At 39.8% G+C, this 22,239-nt stretch overlaps 1 protein-coding gene and 1 pseudogene across 3 annotated transcripts in view; both read right to left on the reverse strand.

Annotated features, from left to right (window-relative positions):
- RPS6KA5 (ribosomal protein S6 kinase A5) overlaps positions 1-22,239 on the reverse strand; it is a 203,778-nt gene that overhangs the window by 72,256 nt on the left and 109,283 nt on the right. For 2 of the 3 annotated variants that reach the window (XM_003408821.4, XM_023546495.2), the window contains exon 4: positions 3,210-3,325. The exons of the other annotated variant lie outside the window; for it this stretch is intronic. In XM_003408821.4, the coding sequence (XP_003408869.1) occupies positions 3,210-3,325 (116 nt within the window). The remainder of the gene's footprint in view (positions 1-3,209; positions 3,326-22,239) is intronic. 3 annotated transcript variants of the gene reach the window in all.
- LOC135232623 (monocyte to macrophage differentiation factor 2-like) lies at positions 3,332-20,594 on the reverse strand (annotated as a pseudogene).

A 22,239-nucleotide genomic window follows, 5' to 3' on the forward strand; every position in this document is an offset into this window, starting at 1 on the left:
TTTTTAAAGGCTGTAATCTTTATGGTGAGAGAGAGGACCCGGCAGTGTTTCGTTCTGCTGTGCATAGGGTTGCTATGAGTCGGAACCGACTTGACGGCACCTAACAACAACAACAACAACAACCACCTTTATGGAAGCAGACTGTCACATCTTTCTCCCATGTAGTGGCTGGTGGGTATGAACCGCCGACCTTTTGGTTAGCAGCCAAATGTTTGACCACTGTACCACCATTGTACTTACTTATAAATGACTGATATGTTCTAGGTATTTCCTGTTTGCCTTGATATAACCAGACCCTAACTCTGCTTTTCACTTCTTATGCATTTATCCAGTATCTATATCCAGCACAGTGCCATGTGTTAAATAGGTAATTAATAAAAGCTTGTTGAATAACAGGCTCCTAAACATAAAGGTTGAAGATTATAGGTTAATTTTAGTTGATCTTTAGATCTAAACCCTGGTGGCGTAGTGGTTAAGTGCTACGGTTGCTAACCAAAAGGCTGGCAGTTTGAGTCCACCAGGCACTCCTTGGAAACTCTATGGGGCAGTTCTACTCTGTCCTGTAGGGTCCCTATGAGTTAGAATCGACTTGATGGCAACGGGTTTTTTAGATCTGAATAAGAAAAGTAAGTCCATTAGGTAATATATATATATCCCCCTATTTTGTTTTGCATGTAAGTTTTATAGCAAAACATGTCAACTCTTACTTCAGCTACATAACATGTAAATCTATCTAAGTCATTGAAGGGGAAAATCTATGTGAACTCCACGTTTCATGTTTTTAATTACATCAGCCTGAAATAAATGTTTTTAAGCTCAGAGACATTTCTTTCCTTAACATTAAGCATATGAAAAAGCAGTTTCTTGATAATCTATTAAAAATGAAGCAAAAATTACATGGAAAAAAACTAGGCATTTTTCCTTCAAGTATTTCAGAGTTTTATAAGAAAGCCAGGAAGGAAAAAATCTAGTCTATATTGAAGAGACAACTGACTTGGAGCATTAGATGCATCTAGGAACCAGTGGTACTTGGTTTTTAAAACAACTTCTCTGGAAAAGATTTTAAGAACCAATCATTTACTATCTACTTCCCACTCAACTCCCATTTTTATCTCTTCCTGTGAAACTCAGTGTTAGTAGCTATATCAAGATTGATATTGCTGGCTTTGTGTCATACTTATCTGTATTTATCATTTTAGAGTAGTAAGATTAAGAGAAACTTAGCTGAGATCTGATTTGCTGTATTACTTATACTCTATAGGAGCCCTGATAGTGCAGCAGTGAAGCAGCCGCTGCAAACCGAAAGGCTGGCAGTTCAAGCCCACCAGCCGCTCCTTGGGAAAGAGACGGGGCAGTCGGCTCCCGTAAAGATTTACAGCCTTGGAAACCTCATAAAGCAGTTCTACTACGTCTTACAGATTCACTAGGAGTCGGAATTGACTCAGCAGCAATGGGGTTATTTACTGTTTTCTGCTTCTGTATTTCTAATTATCCTGATTTAATAATATTGAATGCTCATAGATTTTCCTTTAATAAACAGAGTTAAAGCTTTCATACAAATTAAAAACTGCATTAGCTAGCTTACTCCCTGGGGCTTTGAATTTTCTTTGTTTTCACTCTGGCATCTGTAGGGATCTCACTATCGTTTTTATATTATAAAAAAATTACATCTAATATTCCTTAAAATAAAACTCAATGGTCTTTTCATCCTGTACTGGGTCTAATTTGTTTCATATATAAAGAAATTTATACCCCACAAAAATAACCACACACTAAAATGCTATTACACTCAATCCACACGACTGTTGCCCACTTTCAGCTCAGCTCCCTATCTGATTCCTCTTATTTTCCTTTTCTCTCCACCACATTGCAGCCTTTCACCCCAACCCCAACTTTTCTCTTTCCTTCCTGTTCTTATACGTTTTTTCATTCACTCTAATCTGCCTACTCAGTCTTCTTTCTGTTCTGGGCTAGATGTGCCCTTTTCTGGATCTGCACCCATCTTTTCTTAAATCTTCTCATCATCTTTTCGCAGTCACGCCCATCCACTACCTCCATCTTGCTCTTCTAATCTCCCTAGCCCTTTCAAAACTTCATCCTTCTTTCTTGCCTCTTCCCCCCATTTCTCTCCTTTGTTTTTTATGCTCCATAATCAGCACTTTAATCTCTTTTCATTCATAATCTAGTGGTAGGACCTGAATACAACATGACATGGAAGAGTGGCTTCTACATGTACATGTATTATCCTAATTTAGTGATTGAAGTCAGGCTGTCTCCTTACTGCCTCGCACACCTTTGGCACAAGCCCAGGCTACATCATGACTACTGGTTTCTACAATAATGACTGCTCTTTAAATAGAAAAAAAATTTAAGTCAAAATTTCTCAAATCAAGATTAATGGTATCTGCAATAATACAGGAAACCCTGGTGGCATAGTGGTTAAGCGCTACAGCTGCTAACCAAGAGGTCGGCAGTTCAAATCCGCCAGGCGCTCCTTAGAAACTCTATGGGGCAGTTCTACTCTGTCCTGTAGGGTCGCTATGAGTCAGAATCAACTTGATGGCAGTGGGTTTGGTTTGGTTTTGATTGGCAATAATGTAAAAAAAGTGTTTAAGGTGACTTTATAGGGTCCAAAACAGTGTCACGGACGGACGTGTATCCCATTTACAATTTCCAGTAGCTGCTTCATGCTACATGGGAGCAATGCAGGAGAAGGGAGGGGGCAGGGGCAGGGGAGGGAATGGGAAAATAGGACAGTTGGGTAGGAGAGGAAGCTGCTCTTTCAAGTTACTCATACTTCCCAACCTAGTCGGGAAAATAGACCCTGGAGGGGTACAGGTGGAGTCTGCAGTGGAGTCTGCCACAATAAAGAAAATACATATGAGGACTTGTGATTTCATTTTAACGGCTAAGAATTAAAAGCTTTCTGTCCTATTGATGTATTGGAATACCTAAGCATCAAGGACTTTTCATGAACTATTTACAGAACCAAAAACTTGCTCAGATTCATCCTTTTTAATCGGAAGCACAGAAACTACAATAGGAAAGTAGATTTAAAATGAAGGGAAATAAAAAATTCAGAAAATTGGTAACATTCTGTAAGTGTGAGACAATGACATGTAGAAACATTAGCTCTTTTATCGCCATCATTACAATTAGCGCATAGATTTTTTTTTTACAAAAGCAACCCGGAAGACAAAGCGGCTTACCTTGTGGAGATGTTCGAGGGCAAGCACGATCTCTCCCACATAGGTCTGCACCTCGTGCTCTGTGAAACGCTCTCTTTGAGAAAGATGAGTAAAAAGTTCTCCACCATTTATATAATCTAAAAATGAAATATATTTTTTTCTTTCTTTGACTTATATTCATCAACTAAAGGCAGTATTTCCTTTTCATCACTGTGGATTAACCATAAGGCACTGATCTTAACATTACTGTTTTGGGGGTACAATTCTTAGTCTGTAGAATACAGTTCCATATAAATGTATTACTAGATTCATACGGTAATACAGTTTCATGAGATAAGGATTGCCCTAAACTACAATGCAATGAATCTGCATAACAGGTATTGCTGTTACTAAAACTATTACATAAAATCTGTACACATTTAAATACAGCGTATCAGAAAGCTCTGCCATCACTGTACAATAAACATGCAGTATCAAAACATCAGCCATTTACAACCACCAAAACCAAAAACAGATAAACACAAAGAATCCAGCCTTTCCTGTGTGATAGTTGCTAGTCACTATTTTTAAGAGCTTTGGGCAGTTTTTCTACCTGCCAGGACGTCTATGCACACTACCAAAAATGTACACTAAGCAGCAGGTAGCCTTCCTATTGCTCCAGACACTGCTCAAAGGTAACAGTAGCCCAAAGTGCAGGTTCAAAGCCCCTGAAACCAGATGTGTCCCATTTTCCTTTCAATTTGCCCTATTATCCTGAGGGGAATGCCAAAATAGCCAAAAAGACTAGACTAAGAAATAAATAAGGGACCTGGATAATAAAAACAAGGAACACAATTACGTTGACAAGTGGTTCTAATAAAACATTGATAAATGAATAACTGAATGCTCAGTATTTCAGGGAACAGCTACACATATAATATTAGAAACTGTTTAAAAGCAGACAGGATGATAAACTCTTTGCCAAATAAATACTGCTAAAAAAATCTTAAAAACCATCATCAGAAACAAATCCTTGCTATATTAACACACAAAAACCTTGATGTGTGTGAGAAAGAACTGACTTCTGGAAAGTAGTCACAAATGCAGTTTAAAGCTTTTCTCCTGACAAATTTGACAAGTGTGTATCCCAAGTTTATTCCCTTATCCAGTCTACCACAAAGAACAAAGCAAACTCTTCGTAAATTCAGAAATTTTACTTTTATCTTGCCTGCATAATTTTAAATTCCAAAAAGCAGATGCAATGGGATGAAAGAGCGCAAATAGCTGGTTGTTTTACAACGTATTTTATAAGGATGTGCCAGCAAAAAGCATTTTCCTTCTAAAGACTCTGCATTTTGCCAAAGGGTTTTAATTATCTCTGAACACTAAGCTAATTATTAAAAAGGTGTAAAGGAACACAGCATTCCTGCAAACTAACAACGAATTATTTTTCTACTTTTTAAGTAGTTATTTACTTAAACCTAATACTGGTGTTATGCATAAATGGCATGCACAGTCAGTCAAGATACAGAAATAGACACCCACTAATCAACTGGTAAACTCCTACATATTCCTCAATGTTTAATTCCACGATCTTCTCTATGACCACTCCAGAAGAACTGACCACTTCCTCTTATGTCGCCATCGTACTCATGAAAGACTTCTACCACTGCAATTATTTTGCTGTAATGCAAATGTTTATTTGCTTACTTGCTTCCTCTGCCAAACTCAGGTTTCTGAAGTTAGACTCCATGTATTTATCTCTACATATCTAACAAAGTGTCTAGAACAGTAAGCACTCAATAGATGCTTATTAAATTAATTAATAAGTAATTCCTATGTGAATAGAAATTCTTTATACTGGAATAAATACTAAATATAGTCTCTGAAAAGTCCCTCTCAAACTCAACAGGCAAGTCCATTGTAAAAAAAATTCAATGTACTCATGTCTCTGAGGCAACGTGATATAGTCAAAAGAACCTGAGCTTCCTAACCAACAGTCCTGGACTAGACACTGGCTTCGCTGCTATCCTGCCTTGGCAAATTCAGTCTCTCTGAGCTTCAGTTCTTCATAAAATGGGAGTAATAACTACTTATGAATTGTTGTCACCCAGAACGTTGGAAGGATCTATTTTCTATTTCCTGGAGAGACTGAGAAAAAGTAACTATAAATCTAAAGAGACAAACTAATACAACATCAAGTAACCCACTTTCTGTTCTAGAACACATTGACCTGACAGTCCATGGTGAGACAACTTGATAGTCATAAAATAAATGTTTTATTTGTAGGTACACGATTGCATATTTAACAAGGTGAACAACCAACTCTACCCAATAGTCCAGGTTATACCAGTGGTAAAGTAAATTTAAAAAATACGATTTTGTAGATTATCCACCTTTTTCTCATCGCTTAGGGAGAGAGTAATGATGTCTTATGGTTTTCTCCATCCTAAGCAAAAGTGTAACTCCATTTAAAAATTATTTTCCATTTACCCACCCATTTCTACTGCTCTTTTTTCCCAAATGGTGTTATTTCTCTTCAGCCCGAATAACTTCCTTTATATTTCTTGCAGTACCTAGCTGTTGCCAATAAATTCTTGCAGCTTTAGTTTATCTGAAAATGTTTATTTTACCCCCATTTTTGAAAGATATTTTTGCTCATTACAGAATTGTAAGCTGAGGTTTTTTTTTTGATGTTGTTGTTTTTTCTTTCAGAATTTTAAAGATATGATTCCAATGTAATCTTCCCTTGATTGATATTTATTAGAAGTCAAAGCTTCATTTGTATCCCAGTTCTCCTTATGGAATGTTTTTCTTTGGCTGCTTTTAAGATCTTCCTCTTTTATCACTAGTTTTTAGCAGTTTGACTATAATGTGCCCAGGTGTAGGTTTCTTTGTATTTATCCTGTTTGGAGTTCACTGGGCTTCTTGGTTTTCTGGGTTGATTTTTGAATAAATTTAAAAAATTTTCTGGCTGGTATTTCTTCAAAAACATTTTGCCCCATTCTCTTTTTCCTCTTCTTCTGGGATTTCAATTACATATATGTTTAGGAGCTTGATACTGTCCCATAGATCCCTGAGGCTCTGTTAATTTTTCCTGTTTTTTATTTTCGTTCTGTGCTTCAGCTTGTATGATTTCCATTGGCCTGTCTTCAAATTCCCTGTTTGTTCTGTGGTGTCCAACCTGATAATACCACCACCCAATTAATTTATTTCAGACATTGTGTTTTTCAGTTCTATGACTTCTCTTTGATTCTTTCTAAAGTTTTCATGCTGCAACTACAATTTTCTGTTTACCTATATCCATCATTTTGTGTAAATTATTTAAATATTTATAATAGTTATTTCTAATTCCTCATCTGCTTAATTCCAACATCTAGATAATCTATGGGTTTGCTTTCATCAACTGCTATTTTCCTCATGATTATTTACTGATTCTTTTCATGTCTAATAATTTTTTACTGTATTCTGGACTCTGTCAATGATACACTGCAGAAACTCTGAATTCTGTTAACTTCCTCTTGAATACTGAGTTTTATTCTTGGAGAGAGTTACTTTCTGGTAGGTCACCTTGATTCTGTGAAGGCTTGGTTTTAGGTTTTGTTAGGGTGGCTCTCTTTCAGTTTTACTTTAGGGTATTTCCTTGATTTTAGGATGCAGTCCTTAGTATGGGGTGTGGTTCTTATTTGCTCAAGTGTAGCTCTTCTAGGATTATCATGGAATACTCAAGATGTCTACCAAGCCCCTCTACCTTGGAAGTAATTTAACTCCAAAACTCTTGTCTTCTCTGACGTAGGGAGTTGCTTAAATCTTTACTCAGCTCTTGCAGCTTTCTGGCTACTGGTTTTGTCTGTGCTACTTAGAGCCCTATGCATTCACTGTTGAAATGTCAGTCAAAGGTTTGATGGAAGTTTGCACATAGATTTTTGAACTACCTTACCTGTGGTTCCCTTCTTTCCAGGATTTCCCCTCCCCACAGTTTGTAGCCACTTGGTTAGCCCCAAACCTAATTCCTCAGCCCTGTAAAACTGCCACTTCGGTACTATATCCTGCTTCTTATTTTTGTATATTCTTGAAGAGAAATATTTTTCTCCGTAGAAACAGAAACCAATGTAGTAGATAAGAACACAGGCCTTTGGTGTCAGAAAGAATCAAGTCCCAAAATCCTAGCTATACGTTTACCAGTTGTGTGACTTTGGGCAAGTTGCTTAACCTCTGTAAATCTAAATCCATTTTTACAAAACAAGAACAGATCTTCCTACATTTTTTCATTCATTCAACAGACAGTTGAACCCTTAGTACTGTACATATAGCATTGAACAAAACAGGGAAAAAATGCCCTATCCTAGTGAAGCTTACATTCCAGTGGCGGGGGGCGGGGGGAGAAACACAAGTAAATTAAATCTTATTTGTATGTTAGAAGGTGATAATTGCTATGGAAAAAATAGAGCAGGGAGGGAGGGATAAGGGATACCAGGGTGGGGGTGGGGATTGCATTTTAAGAAGGGTGGTCAGTGTAGGCTTCGTCAAGGTGACTTTGAGCAAAGACTTTAAGAAGATGAGGACGTGTGCTAAGTAGATATCTGGGGGAAGACTATTTCAAGCAGAAGTAACGATCAGTACAAAGACCCTAAGAGAGGAGTGGGCCTGGTGTATTCAAGAATCAGGAAGAAAGCCAATATAGCTACAGTAGAGTGAATGAGAAAAAAATAAGAGCACCAACGTCACAGAGATAAATGAATTAGAGGGTAGTCAGGGGGAAGGTTGTGTGGGGCCTCATATACCATTATCAGTGCTACTATGTCTGCCATACACTGTAACACGAATTTGTCTATGTGAACACTGGTCCTTGAGCTGTACAGCACAAATGCCCTGAGCATTGTAAGGATTTCATCTTTTACTCAGAATGAAAAGGGAAGCCACTGGAGGGTTCTGAGTAGAACGGTGGTGCGATATGATTTTCATTTTAATAGGATCACTTACTCTAGCTGCTGTGTTGAAACACAGCAAGGGTAGAAGTAGGGAGATTATCTACAATAAACAAGGTGAGATATGGTGGTTAGGTGTCACCTTTGTGACAACAGTGATGGTGCTAAGAATTGGTTAGATTCGGTTAGCCTGAGCAAATGAAATGATGGGAATTAGTTTTACTTGAGACGGGGAAGGCTGGAGAAAAGGTTTGACTCTGAGTTCACTTTTGGACATGTGGAATGCTTGGCAGAGTGTCTTACAAACAGTAAAACCTCAATAAATGGTAGTTATCATCATCACGCTGAAACATGTATTCTAAGACTGGTGGTAGGTTCAAGAGAACCCTACTGGATCCCTTTAAGGAAGGGGAGGATTGGTTTCTTGTGGCCAGTTTTAAAGCATCAAGAGGAGGTTCCATGAACCACCCTGAAAGTGCTTCATGTAAATCTCCTCAAATTATGTGCAATTTTTTTGAATATATGTAAGCATGTGTACCTTTTTTTTTCCTGAGAAGAGAGGGTCCACAACTTTTATCAGAGTCAGATGAGTTGTGAGCCAAAATAAAGTTGAAGGAATAGCACCCTAAAGACAACATCATGAATTTGAATGTAAGAGCTCCCATCTCTATTTACAAACCAAACCAATCAGTGCTAAGCGACAGCACAGGGGGAGCACCTGGGTAAGTACCGCAGCTTTGCCCTGAGAGGAAGCGCCACAAACTTCACCTTGGCCTGCACAACACACCCACTGCAGTGCTCCCCCGAGCACTTCGAGCACTTCTCCCTGACTTTTACCCTCCCTCGGCAAAGCTACCCTAGTGCTTATTTGTATTTAGAATTGGACTGGTGGATTTCAGCAACTAAGAGTAAAATGGAGCAGGTTTTCATTTTCAACAAGATCTCTAACCAGTGAGGATATGCTGAAGCTGTGTCTCTGAGTCTTTACACCTCTTGTTTATCAAGACAGATATAGCAACGTTACTAGGGTAAGGCTGGGGCTTGTCCTTGAAACTACAAAAAACTTTAGCCAGGCAATGAAATACGGTGAGTGACGTCATGCATGCGCATGTCCTTACTGACATCTGAGAGGACAATTCTCAGCTTTATAACTCAAGAAAACCTTTTTTTACTACCAGCCCCTTTCCAACTGGGTATAAATTACATTTCTTCATATAAAAGACTGATTTAAAAGCTCAGATTGAAAAAAGCACTCGAGTGAAAACTGTCTACTATTCAAATCATTAAGGTCCACTTTGTTTGGAGGGCTCTTGATCCATGCCAACTGGTTTACCATGAATAATTTTTCTGTCAAAATTATGCATCCATTAGATTTCTGGAAATTCCTTTTCAAGTCTCTGCAAATTTCTTCCATAACAAATTGCAAGCCTAAGGTTTTTTTGTTTTGTTTTTTTAAAGCCAATACTGACTGTTTTTATTTTCTTTATTATGGGAAAATTGTCAGAAACATGAGATTGTTCAGTTTTTATTGATATTCCTTCAACTTTTTGCCTCTGTGCACACACAAGGAAAATGGACTAGGGAAAACATTCTGGCTACTGATGTTTGTACAGAAGCAGCATCTTAATAACCCCAGATAGTCTGAGTAATAAGTAGGAAAACGCTCCTGACAGATAAGAATGATATACAACATGGGTTCCGGCTGCTGTCCTTTAAGATGTGTATTTTAACACAGCTCACTGCTACTGAGACTAAACATAGAAGTAGTAATAACATCTATAAGATTTTGGCACTTTCTATGTGCCCATTCTATTTAGATATCAAATTTGATCCTCATAAACAACCCCAAGAGACAGATACTATTATTATCCCCAGAGAAAAGAGAAATTCAGGGAGGCTAAATAAATTATGCAGAGTTATACAACCAGTGAGTGGGAGAATATGGGCTACAAACATGGGCAGTCTGACTCCAAAGACAGTGATTTCAAAGGCTATGTTATAGTTGCTTCCCTCCTTCTCCGTTCGGTTTTACTGTGGCTTACTAGGAGCAGCCTCAGCAGGCAGCCGGTCGTGTTAATTACTATCAGAAAAATGGCCTCAAAAATCAACTACTCTGTCCTTCGAATATTTAAATGGCTTAGAGTCAATAATGCCATATATTTGCTCATGTTATTCATCTATCTTGCATGCTTTTCACAGCTAATTTGTGTTGGAAGGCTCATCAGATCTGATGCTTAAAATTAGACATAAAACCAAACCTGTTGCCGTCAAGTCAATTCTGACTCGTAGCGATGCCGTGTGTGATACAGTAGGGTTTTCTTGGCTATAAGCTCTTTTTTTCAATTGTGCTTTAGGTGAAAGTTTACAGCCCAATTTCTCATACAAAAATTTATACACATATTGTTATGTGACATTAGTTGCAATCCTTATACTGTGACAGCACACTTCGCCTTTCCAGCCCGGGTTTCTTGTGTCCATTCTATCAGTGCCTGTCCCTTTCTGCCTTCTCATCCCGCCTACAGACAGGAGTCGCCCATGTGGTCTAGTGTACCTGCCTGAACTAAGAAGCACACACTTCACAAGTATGTTTTATAGTCTGGTCTAATCTTTGTCTGAAGAGTAGGTTTCGGGAATGGTTTTGATTCTGGGTTAACCGAGTGTCCAGGGACCATGGCTTTGGGGGTTCCTCTAGTCTCAGACTATTACCTCTGGTCTTTATATGTAAATTTGAGTTCTGCTCTGCACTTTTCTCCTGCTCCATGAGGGATTCTCTGTTGTGTTCCTTGTCAGGACAGTCACTCATGTTAGCCAGGTACATCTAGCTCTTCTGGTCTCAAGTTGATAGAGTCTCCCGTTTATGTGGCCCTTTTGTCTCTTCGGCTAATATTTTCCTTGTATCTTTGGTGATCTGCATTCTCCTTTGCTCCAAGTGGGTTGGGACCAATTGATGCATCTTAGACAGCTGCTCCCAAGCTTTTAAGACTCCAGATGCCACTCACCAAAGTGCTGGCTGTAGTCTTTATGGAAACAGATTCCCAGACCTTTCTTCCGTGGTATGCTACAGGTATTACGCTAACATTTCTTTTTTTAAATGGACATAGTAAGGAATGGGTTTAACATCTTTCTTTCTTTCTTTTAAGAATTTGCCAAGCTGAAATTATCACTGTTATATTTTATGGTATAGAGTTCAAGGGTGTCAATTTATGTCTTACAGGAGTGGGCCCAGGGCTGCTTTTGGGGAAAAGATACTTGGCCTTGCCTGCAGGGATGTCTACACTCTTGCAAAAGGTTTCTTAATTTTTCATAAGAAAAGTGCCTGTTAAAACGGATGGATCCGAATGTGGTGCATTCTAGGTTCCAGAGACTAGAAGCTCAAACTGTACGCAGCCCCAATCTCAGCAAATGTTCAGGTGTGAGAATTATCTAATCTATACATTTGTCTAGATATGCTGTTGCAGCTCTGCATGAAGTTAGAGCATGAGAAAGCTACAAATGAGGATGGTATTGTTTTGGACAAATTATAATCTGATCTTGTTCTATAGGCTATAAGCAAGAGTGATATGAAACTTGCCATTCTCTTCAATCTAGGAAGCCTGGTGAAAACTGTTTATTACATCACATTTGTTGCTGTTGTTAGGTTCCATCAAGTCAGTTTTGCCTCATAATGACTCTATGTACCCCAGAATGAAACACTGTCCGGTCTTGCGCTATACTCACAGTCGTCGTGATGCCTGAGCCCATTGTTGCAGCCACTGTGTCAATCCATCTCATTGAGGGTCTTCCTCTTTTCCGCTGACCCTATACTTCACCAAGCATAATACCCTTCCCCAGGGACTGATCCTTCCTGACAACATGTCCAGAGTATGCAAGATGCAGTCTTGCCATCCTTGCTTCTAAGGAGCATTCTGGTTGTACTTCTACAGATTTGTTCATTCTTTTGGCAGTCCATGGTATATTCAATATTCTTCACCAACACCACAATTCAAAGGCATCAATTCTTCTTCAGTCTTCCTTATTCATTGTCCAGCTTCCACATGCATATGAGATGATTGAAAATACCAAGACTTGGGTCAGGTGCATCTTAGTCTTCAAGGTGACATCTTTGCTTTTCAACATTTTAAGGAGGTCCTTTGCAGCAGATTTGACCAATGCAATGCATCTCCGGATTTCTCGACTGCTGCTTCCATGGGTGTTGACTGTGGATCCAAGTAAAATGAAATCCTAGACAACATCATTCTTCTCTCTGTTTATCGTGATGTTGCTTATCGGTCCAGTTGTGAGGATTCTTGTTTTCTTTATGTTAAGGTGTAATCCATACTAAAGGCTGTGTGTGGTCTTTGATCTTCATTGGTAAGTGCTTCAAGTCCTCTTCACTTTGAGCAGGCGAGGTTGTGTCATCTGCATAATGCAGGTTGTTAATGAGTCTTCCTCCAATCCTGATGCCCCACTCTTCTTCGTATAGTCCAGCTTCTCGGATTATTTGCTCAGCATACAGATTGAATAGGTATGGTGAAGGAATACAATCCTGACGCACACCTTTACATCACATAGTGACCCCCTAAAATAAATTTTTCCTATGTCACAATGCCTTGCCTATGGGCTTTATTTAAAGAAACAAAATCATTTTGATGCAATTTCAAACTTTGAGAAAAACTGCAAGAACAGTACAAGGACTCCCCATATACTTGTAAAGCAAATTCACCAATTATTTACATGTTGGTTCATTTGTTTGAGCGTCCTCTGTTCTTATATTTGTGCATATTTTTCCTGAACCAGCTGAGAATAAGTTGGAGACACTGGTGCTCCTCTACCCCTAAATACTTCAGTGTGCATCTCCTAAGAACAAGGTCATTCTCTTATGTAAGAATAATACAATTATCAGTATCAGAAACTTTCATTTTGATAAAAACGGTATCATCTAATCCATACTCTCCATTCAAATTTTGTCATCTGCCTCAAAAAGGTTCTTTGTAGTTACTTTTTTCCAGTCCAGGATCCAGTTCAAGATCATACAATGCTTTAGATATGATGCCTCTTTCATTTTCTTTAGTCTGTCTTTCTTGATTGTGACCTCTTTGAAGAGGATAGACTACCTATTTTGTGGACCATCCCTCAAAATTCTATGTGATGTTTTCTCATGACTAGATTCAGGGTATGCATTGTTGGCAGGAGTACCACCAAAATGATGTTATCCTTCCTAGAACATCATATCAGGAAACCTGTAATGCCATTTGTCCCAATATTGGTGTTAACTTAGATCCATCATTGAAGTGGTGTTTGCCAGGTTTCAACACTGTTGAGTTACTTTGTCTCCCTGTGTAATTAACTGGTAAATTGTGAGGAGATGAACTGAAACTTTCACCCACCTGTTTCAGCATCCATTAAGCACTTTACATTACAGGAAACATCCTTTATATATGTATTTGTCCACTTGGGCAGGTATAGATTGGTAGGGCAGGTTCTTCAAACTGGATTGCTAAGTCAAAACATACTTGCATATTCGATTTTGATAACTGCTGCCAATTTTTGGTAAGGACTTTCCACAAAAAAGGCAGAGTAATTTATATCCCCCACCAACTGTGAATGGAACATTTTCTTTTTCTTTTTAAAAATAAAGTTCTCGCCTTAAAAAAACCCATTGCCGTTGAGTCAATTCTGACTAATAGTGACCCAACAGGACAGAGCAGAACTGCCCCCTAACGTTTCAAAGGAGCGGCTGGTGGATTTGAACCGCCAACCTTTAATATTTGTCAATCTGATAGGCATTTCCAAGAAAGAGAAATTTTAAGGTGCAGAAGAAAGAAGAGGGGAAAACAACCTGAAAGTTTGTAGCAGCTGGGACTGACGTACTTTCAGTGGAAATAGGACCAGTGGTCATCTCAGATCATTTTGGACCAGGAGGAGGACAGTGATGGGGCTGCAAGAGGCTGGAAAAGCTCAAACGCAGTCCACAGGAGAGGAGTAAGATGTGTGTTAGTCTCCTGCAGGGTTCTGCTGAGGCTGTCGGCATAAATTTTGGACCAGACACAGATGACACATTTTGATGACATACAAGCAAAGCTTAGCAACCTGTACTGGAAAAAAAAAAGTTCAGGGAGTAAACAAAGTGACTGCCATGTCAGGCAAGGAGGAAGGTTAGGAGGGCCAGCGATTGTGGTGTGCCAGACAAGGCAGACTTGATGTGGCAGCACCCAGGCCAGGGAGGAAGGATACAAGTAAAACCCTAAGGAAGCGATGAAGAGGAACAGCAAAGACTCGAGGGAAGGCAGGACTCAAAGAGGACTGAAGAACAGACTTGGAGAGTGAGGAAGAGGGAAAACGGAAGATCACGGTCAAAGAAGAAATCTGATTTTGAGGCCTTAGAGTCGTAAGGCCCAATGTGTGGCTATACTTGGGAATGGCTAAAGAGAAGGAAAGGCAAAGTGACAGAAGTCACAGACGTTGGCAGTGTTGAGCGTGTCAGCAATATGACTACTGAAACCGTGGAAGGTGATGGAAGGATTGGGGGGGGGGCGGGTACTAAACCTGAAGAATAAATCACTGGAAAAGGCAAGGATGTGTCCTTGCTGTTGTTAGCTGCTGTCGAGTTGGCCTCCGACTCACGGCAATCCCATACACAGAGGAACTAAACGCTGCCCCAGACTGATGTACTTCATAGGGTTTTCACTGGCTGGCATTTGGAAGTAGATCGCCAGGACCTTCTTCCTCGTCCATCTTCATCTGGAAGCTCCACTGAACCCGTTCAGCATCACAGCAACATTCAAGCCTCCACTGACATACGGGTGGTGGCTCCGCATGTGTCCTAGAAGTCAGTTAACTACAAGACGGAGGAAAGGGTATTTAAAAAGCTCCTTCAATAACAAAATGATGTTGAGAAATGATTTTTTAAAATGACGTTTAACTATCATCACTTTGTTGAGTGCAACAAACGCAATGGGAACACAGATGGTTGTCTCTGAAAGGGGCTGCTGGAGAAGTAAACTCTCCAAGAATAAGAGACTTTACTTAAGACAAGAAGGTAAATAAAGCACACTTTATTTTTAAGGAGCTTGTGCACAGCAGCGAACAATGGGAAGGGTTAGTAGAGGAAGATGAGCAGGGGAAGAACATAAATTCCTAAAGTTAAAAAAAAATCTCCAAAGCTTCCAAAATAGTAGATACGTACAAAATTAGGATTTCTAGAAAGTATAGTCCATAAGCAGATTCATGTCTCTCTTACATAGTTTACCTTTTATTTCAGAGGCTAATTTAAGTACATACTGCAGGGAAGCTGACGTCTGGCACCAGCAAGGCAGGTCAAAGTCCCAGGGCAATTTTCCCTCTACACTAGTAAATATCATGCACTTCCTAATATTTGTTCCAAGAAATTAATAAATGTAACATTCCAATAACTGACTACTGGAGCCACACAGCAGTATTAGGGTAGATTCTTCAAGTTTCAGCATCGATAAAGAGGAGAAAGAAATAGATGAAAACTGTAATTGCTAAAAAACTGCGACCGAAATGGCCAAATGGGCAGCAGAAAAGAAGGGGAAAAGGACGAAGGGACCTGGTAATAACATAGTGAGGGCATCTTTCTTGATGGACACATCTCTTAAGTTCTGGTCTCCTCTTCCCTGCCAAGGTTCAGAATAAGTCTTAAGACTTGTGTTCATAACTGAAGAACAGTTTCATGACAGTAAGTAGACATAAAACGTACGGAATAAATCTGATACATGTTCTCGAAAGCTCTCAGCCAAACTTCATGAATGTACTCTTCCAAAAAACATTATTTTATCATTATACTGAGATTTATTTACAGTTCATACAATGGAATACCCTATACATAACCCTTGTGTAGATTACTGGTCACTTGATCAGCCTAAAAGAAATTTCTTTGTTATATTTTGAATTTATTATATGATCTTTATGCATACAATGACTCATACTCTGTATCTGTAAAATATTAATATAAATAATTCAATTTCTCATACAGGACTGTCTGGGAGATGACATGAGATATCGAGGGCTATGGCTAAGCTTGACATACATTAAATGGTAACTATTATTATTATTATTTTTTTATTATTATTATGAAGCCCTGCTGGCGCAGCGGTTAAGAGCTATGGCTGCTAACCAAAAGGTCAGAAGTCTGAATTCACCAGACAGTCCTTGGATGGGTGGTTCTACTCTGTCCTACAGAGGTGCTTATTATTATGGGAGTCCCTGGGTGGTGCAAATGGTTAAGGCACTCATTCGACTCCTAACCAAAATGTTGGCAGTTCGAGTCCACCCTGAGGCACCTCAGAAGAAAGTCCTGGTGATTTACTTCCCCCAAATCAGCTACCAAAGCCCGTGGAGCCCACCTCTACTCTGACACAGCTGGGGTTGCCAGGAGTTGGGGCCGACTCCACGACAACTGTTTTATTATTATCATTATATAAGTACTGATAAACATCAATTACAATTTATGGAATTAAAAAATACTTCTAGGTTTAACTTTAATGATTTAAAAATAAAAATCAAATTTATGGTAGCCTGACTTATCCTTTCAGTATAAGCGTAATTTCAAGACTTATATATGTTATACACTTAACATATATTTCTAAAATATACATGTTATAGTGTCCATTTAGTTTTAGTCAGGATTAAGCTAAAGAGAAATTAAGTGTGCCACTATACAACTGTCTATATACAATGTAAATTTTCTCGCATAATTGACGTTTTAGTGCAGTCCTCAAGTTTTAAGATTATAGATATATTGGATTTTTATTCAAGTGTAACTAACTTGCTTTCAAGATTGTTATGTGATGGTGTTTGGACTGCAAATCTGATGCTGCGTCTCTGGGAGGCATAAAAATAACACAATAATCACACAAATAATGTGACAATTTGAAAACGCAAAACCACTCCCACTTTAAAACACACCATCATCCTCTCTCAAGCCCGCATGTTCCAGTCTCTCTTTCTTCTCCCTTTCAGAGCAAAATTTCTTTAGGGAGTTGTCTGCATACCTGACTCTCCCTACTTACTCTCTGTATTAGTTTCCTACTGCTGATGTAACAAATGGCCACGAACTGGGTGGCTTAAAACAACACAAATTTATTGCCTGTAGGTTAGAAGTCTGACATGGGTCCCACTGGGCTAAAATCAGGGTGTTGGCAGGACTACATTTCCTCTGGAGGTTTTAGGGAAGAGTCAGTTTCCTTGCCTTTTCCAGCTTCCAGAGGCTACCAGCATTACTTGGCTCATGGCCCCTTCCTCTATTTTCAAGGCCAGCAATGGCAGTTGAGTCGCTTCTCACACTGCATCATTATGATCTCTTTCATAGTCACATCTTCCTCTGATTCTTCTCTTCTGCCTTCCTCTTCCACTTTCAAGGACCTTTGTGACTATATCAGGCCCACTCAGATAATCCAGAAAGTTGTCGGTTTTAGGTGCCACAAAGTTGCTTCCAACTCACAGCGACCCTATGTACAACAGAATGCAACACTGCCTGGTCCTGCACTATCCTCACAATCATTGTTATGTTTGAGCCCACTGCTGCAGCCACTGTGCCAGTCCATCTCATCGAGGGTCCTCCTCTTCTTCGTTGACCCTCTACTTTACTAAGCATGATGTCCTTCTCCAGGGACTGATTCCTCCTGATAACATGTCCAAAGTATATGAGACGAAGTCTCGCCATTCTTGCTTCTAAGGAGAATTCTGGCTGTACTTCTTCCAAGACAGATCTACTCAATTCTTTTGGCAGTTCATGGTATATTCAGTATTTTTTGACAACACCATAATTCAAAGGTGTCAATTCTTCTTCAGTCCTCCATATTAATTGTCCAGCTTTTGCATGCATATGAGGCAATTGAAAACACCATGCCTTGGGTCAGGTGCACCTTAGTCCTTAAAGTGATACCTTTGTTTTTTAACGCTTTAAAAAAGTCTTTTACAGCAGATTTGCCCAATGCAATACCGCATTTGGCTTACTGATGGCTGCTTCCATGGGCACTGACTGTAGATCCAAATAAAAAGAAATCCTCAACAACTTCAATATTTTCTTCATTTAACATGATGTTTCTTATTGTTCCAGTTGTGAGGCTTTTGTTTTCTTTATGCTGAGGTGTAATCCACACTGAAGGCTGTAGTCTTTGCTCTTCATCAATAAGTGCTTCAAGTTCTCTTCCCTTTCAGCAAGCAAGGTTGTGTCATCTGCGTATCGCAGGTTGTTAATGAGTCTTCCTCCAATCCTGATGCCCCGTTCTTCTTCATATAGTCCGGCTTCTCGGATTATGTGCTCAGCATACAGAATGAATAAGTATGGTGAAAGGATACAACTCTGCCACACACCTTTCCAGATTTTAAACCACACAGTATCCACTTGTTCTGTCTGAATGACTGCCTCTTCATCTACATACAGGTTCCTCAGGAGTACAGTTGAGTGTTCTGGAATTCCCATTCTTTGCAATGTTATCCATAATTTGTCATGATCCACACAGTTGAATGTCTTTCTGGTATTCTCTACTTTCAGCCAAGATCCATCTGACATCAGCAATGATATCACCTGTCCCACATTCCCTTCTGAATCCAACTTTGGTTTCTGGGAGTCACTGTCAATTTACTACTGCAACTGCTTTTGAATGATCATCAGTAAAATTTTATTTGTGTGTGGTATTAATGATATTGTTCAATAATTTCCACATTCTGTTGGATCGCCTTTCTTTGGAATGGGCACAAATATGGATCTCTTTCAGTTGGCTGGCCAGGTAGCCATCTTCCAAATTTCTTGGCATAGACAAAGTAAGCGCTTCCAGCACTGCATCTGTTTGTTGAAACATCTGAATTGGTAGTCCGTCAGTTCCCGGAGTCTTGGTTTTCACCAGTGCCTTCAGTGCCTTGGTTCTTGATCATGTGCTACCTACTGAAACAGCTAAACACTGACCAGTTCCTTTGGTAGAGTGAATCTGTATATTCCTTGCATCTTCTTTTGATGCTTCCTGTGTTGTTCAATATTTTGCCCGTAGAATTCTTCAATATTGCACTTACTCATCTGTTAGTTTGTCGTACTATGCTGCATGTTGCTGTGATGCAGAAAGCTATGCCACCAGTATTTCAAATACCAGCAAGGTCACCCATGGAGGACAGGTTTCAGTGGAGCTTCCAGACTAAGACAGACTACGGAGAAGGACCTGATGTTCTACTTCTTAAAAAAAAAATAAAAAGCCAGTGAAAACTTTATGAATAGCAGCGTAACACTGTCTGGTATAGTACCAGAAAATGAGCCCCTCAGGTTAGAAGGTACTTAAAATATAACTGGGGAAGAGCTGCCTCCTCAAAGTAGAGTCGACTTTAATGACGTGGACGGAGTAAAGCTTTCGGGATCTTCATTTTTTTTTTTTTTTTTCCTGAAGATGTTAATGTCTGTTGTATTATAAAACTGTTGTCTAAAATAGAAATAAATTGCAGGTTAATTTCTCTTTGGTAAAAGTGACTGTCTTCTTTCTTGCCTGAGACCAGAGTGACAGTCTGGCTGGCTATAACCTCGGACCGATAAACAGCTCTATCCATGAGAAGGCAGACGGGCGTGGGCACCGTGGTCTGGACCAAAGTTCTCAGAAACACTTTCCATGATGTTCTGCTCCAAAAGCCCAAACGCACCATAGGGTCTGAACCACCTCATCTGGACATCTTGGCCTGCAGGGTACTGAGCAGATAGAGGGTATATCCAGATAGCACAGTAATAGTACTACCACCAAATGCCACAAACAGATGCCAGGTGGGTCCTCCTGTCACTCCTGAAAAACACCACGCCCAAGCAGTAGAAGGCCCCTTCAGTCATCAGCTCCCAGATGCCCTCGGTGTTGGGCACTAAAAGGATGACCAGGGTGGGGAAAAATCTCATCACTATATAGCATAACAGCTCCAGGAGTTTGTACCGCTCATGGAAAAAGAAGATATAGATGGTGCTCACAGAGGTCATAATCCAGACCAACCAGCACATATGGGATGCCCAGGGGCCCAGCTCTTGAAGGTTCGGCCAGGCCGCGTGTAAGAGGCTGCTATGAAGTAGATGCTCATCTGGTTGAACACGTGCAGACAGTTCTCCACCACTTGGCTCTTCTTCCAAGAGATGGTGTGGAACACAGTGGATACCACAAAGAGGCCACAGAAGCCAAAGCCAAAGATCTAGGCAGAAATGGTTTCCCAGTCGTCATCCAACAGGAAATAGAGATTAGAACTACTGAGGATGCTGGAAATGGCCCAGAAAGCATGGGTGGCACAGTTGGCCACATGTTTGTACTCCGTGGGCTGGTCCCCTTTTGGGCAGGGACACTGTGGTTCATGAACCGGGCGTAGTTGGTCTTCTGGGAATCCAGGAGCCTGGGGGCGAACATTCCAGCAGTTCATCAGAATGTAGGTCAGGGCTCAGACACTATGAGCTTGGAGGACGCAGGAAGTGTGGTGGCTGCATAGCGGGTGGACCATGGGGCATCCAAACCTAGCCCAAGCCAACCCAGGGTCTTCATTTGCTCATGTGGCATTACTCAAAATGAGAAGAAACAGCTGCAAACATCCATTATTAACTGGAACGTGGAATGTATGAAGTGTGAATCTAGGAAAATTGCAAGTCATCAAAAAATGAAATGGAATACATAAAGATCAATATCCTAGGCCTTAATAAGCTGAAATGGACTGGTATTGGCCATTTTGAATTGGACAACTATATTATCTACTATGCCAGTAACGGCAAGTTGAAGAGGAATGGCATCGCATTCATCATCAAAAGGCACATTTCAAATCTATCCTGAGGTACAACACCATCAGTGATAGAATAATATCCATATGCTTACAAGGAAGACCAGTTAATTCAACTATTATTCAAATTTATGTACCAACCATTAATGCCAAAGATGAAGAAAATGAAGATTTTTATGAACTTCAGCAGTCTAAAACTGATCAAACATGCAATTAAGATGCATTAACAATTACTGGTGATTGGAATGCAAAAGTTGGAAACAAAGAAGGATCAGTAGTTGGAAAATATGGCCTTGGTGATAGAAATGCCAGACATTGCATGAGAGAATTTTGCAAAACCAATGACTTACTGCAAATAGTTTTTTTAACAACAGAAACAGCGAATACACACATGGGCCTCGCCAGATGGAATACACAGGAATCAAATTAACTACATCTGTGGAAAGAGACAATAGAGAAGCTCGATACCATCAATCAGAACAAGGCCAGAGGTCAACTGCAGAACAGACCATCAACTATTCATGTATAAGTTCAAGCTGAAGCTGAAGAAAATTAAAACAAGTCCACAAGAGCCAAAATACGACTATGAGTGAATTCCACCTGAATTTAGAGACCACCTTAAGAACAGATTTGACACATTGAATACTAATGATCGAAGATCAGAAAGGTTGTGGGAGGACATCAAGGAAATCATACATGAAGAAAGCAAAAGGTCATCATCACAAAGACAAGGAAGAACAAAATGGATGTCAGAAGAGACTCTGAAACTTGCTCTTGAACGTAGAGTAGCTAAAGCAAAAGGAAGAAATGACGAAGTAAAAGAGCTGAACAGAAGATTTCAAAGTACAGCTCCAGAAGACAAAATATTATAATGAAATGTACAAAGATGTGGAGGTAGAAAACCAAAAGGGAAAAACATGCTCAGCGTTTCTCAAGCTGAAAGAACTGAAGATAAAATTCAAGCCCCAAATTGCAGTACTGAAGGATTCTACAGGCAATAAGGAGCCCTGGTGGCACAGTGGTTAAGCATTCGGCTACTAACCAAAAGGCTGTCAGTTTGAATCCATCAGCCGCTCCTTGGAAATCCTATGGGGCAGTTCTACGCTGTCCTATAGGGTCTCTCTATGAATTTGGAATCGACTCGGTGGCAATGTTTTTTTTTTTTGTTTGTTTTTGGGCAACAATCTAGATTAACCACCCTATTTTAACATCAGCTGATTTGCAACCTTAATTCCTCTTTGCAATGTAACCTAATATATTCACAGGATTAGGATCAGGACGTGGACATTTTTGATGGGCAGTGCATTATTCTGCCTAGCAGACCTCCATTCACCCTGTAACACACCATGGTACAACTTCCACCTCCATAACCAACCAAACAAACCCGTTGCCTTCAAGTCCATTCTAACCCATAGCGACCC

The sequence above is a fragment of the Loxodonta africana genome, chromosome 10, assembly GCF_030014295.1.
Source record: "Loxodonta africana isolate mLoxAfr1 chromosome 10, mLoxAfr1.hap2, whole genome shotgun sequence".
NCBI classification, from domain to species: domain Eukaryota; kingdom Metazoa; phylum Chordata; class Mammalia; order Proboscidea; family Elephantidae; genus Loxodonta; species Loxodonta africana.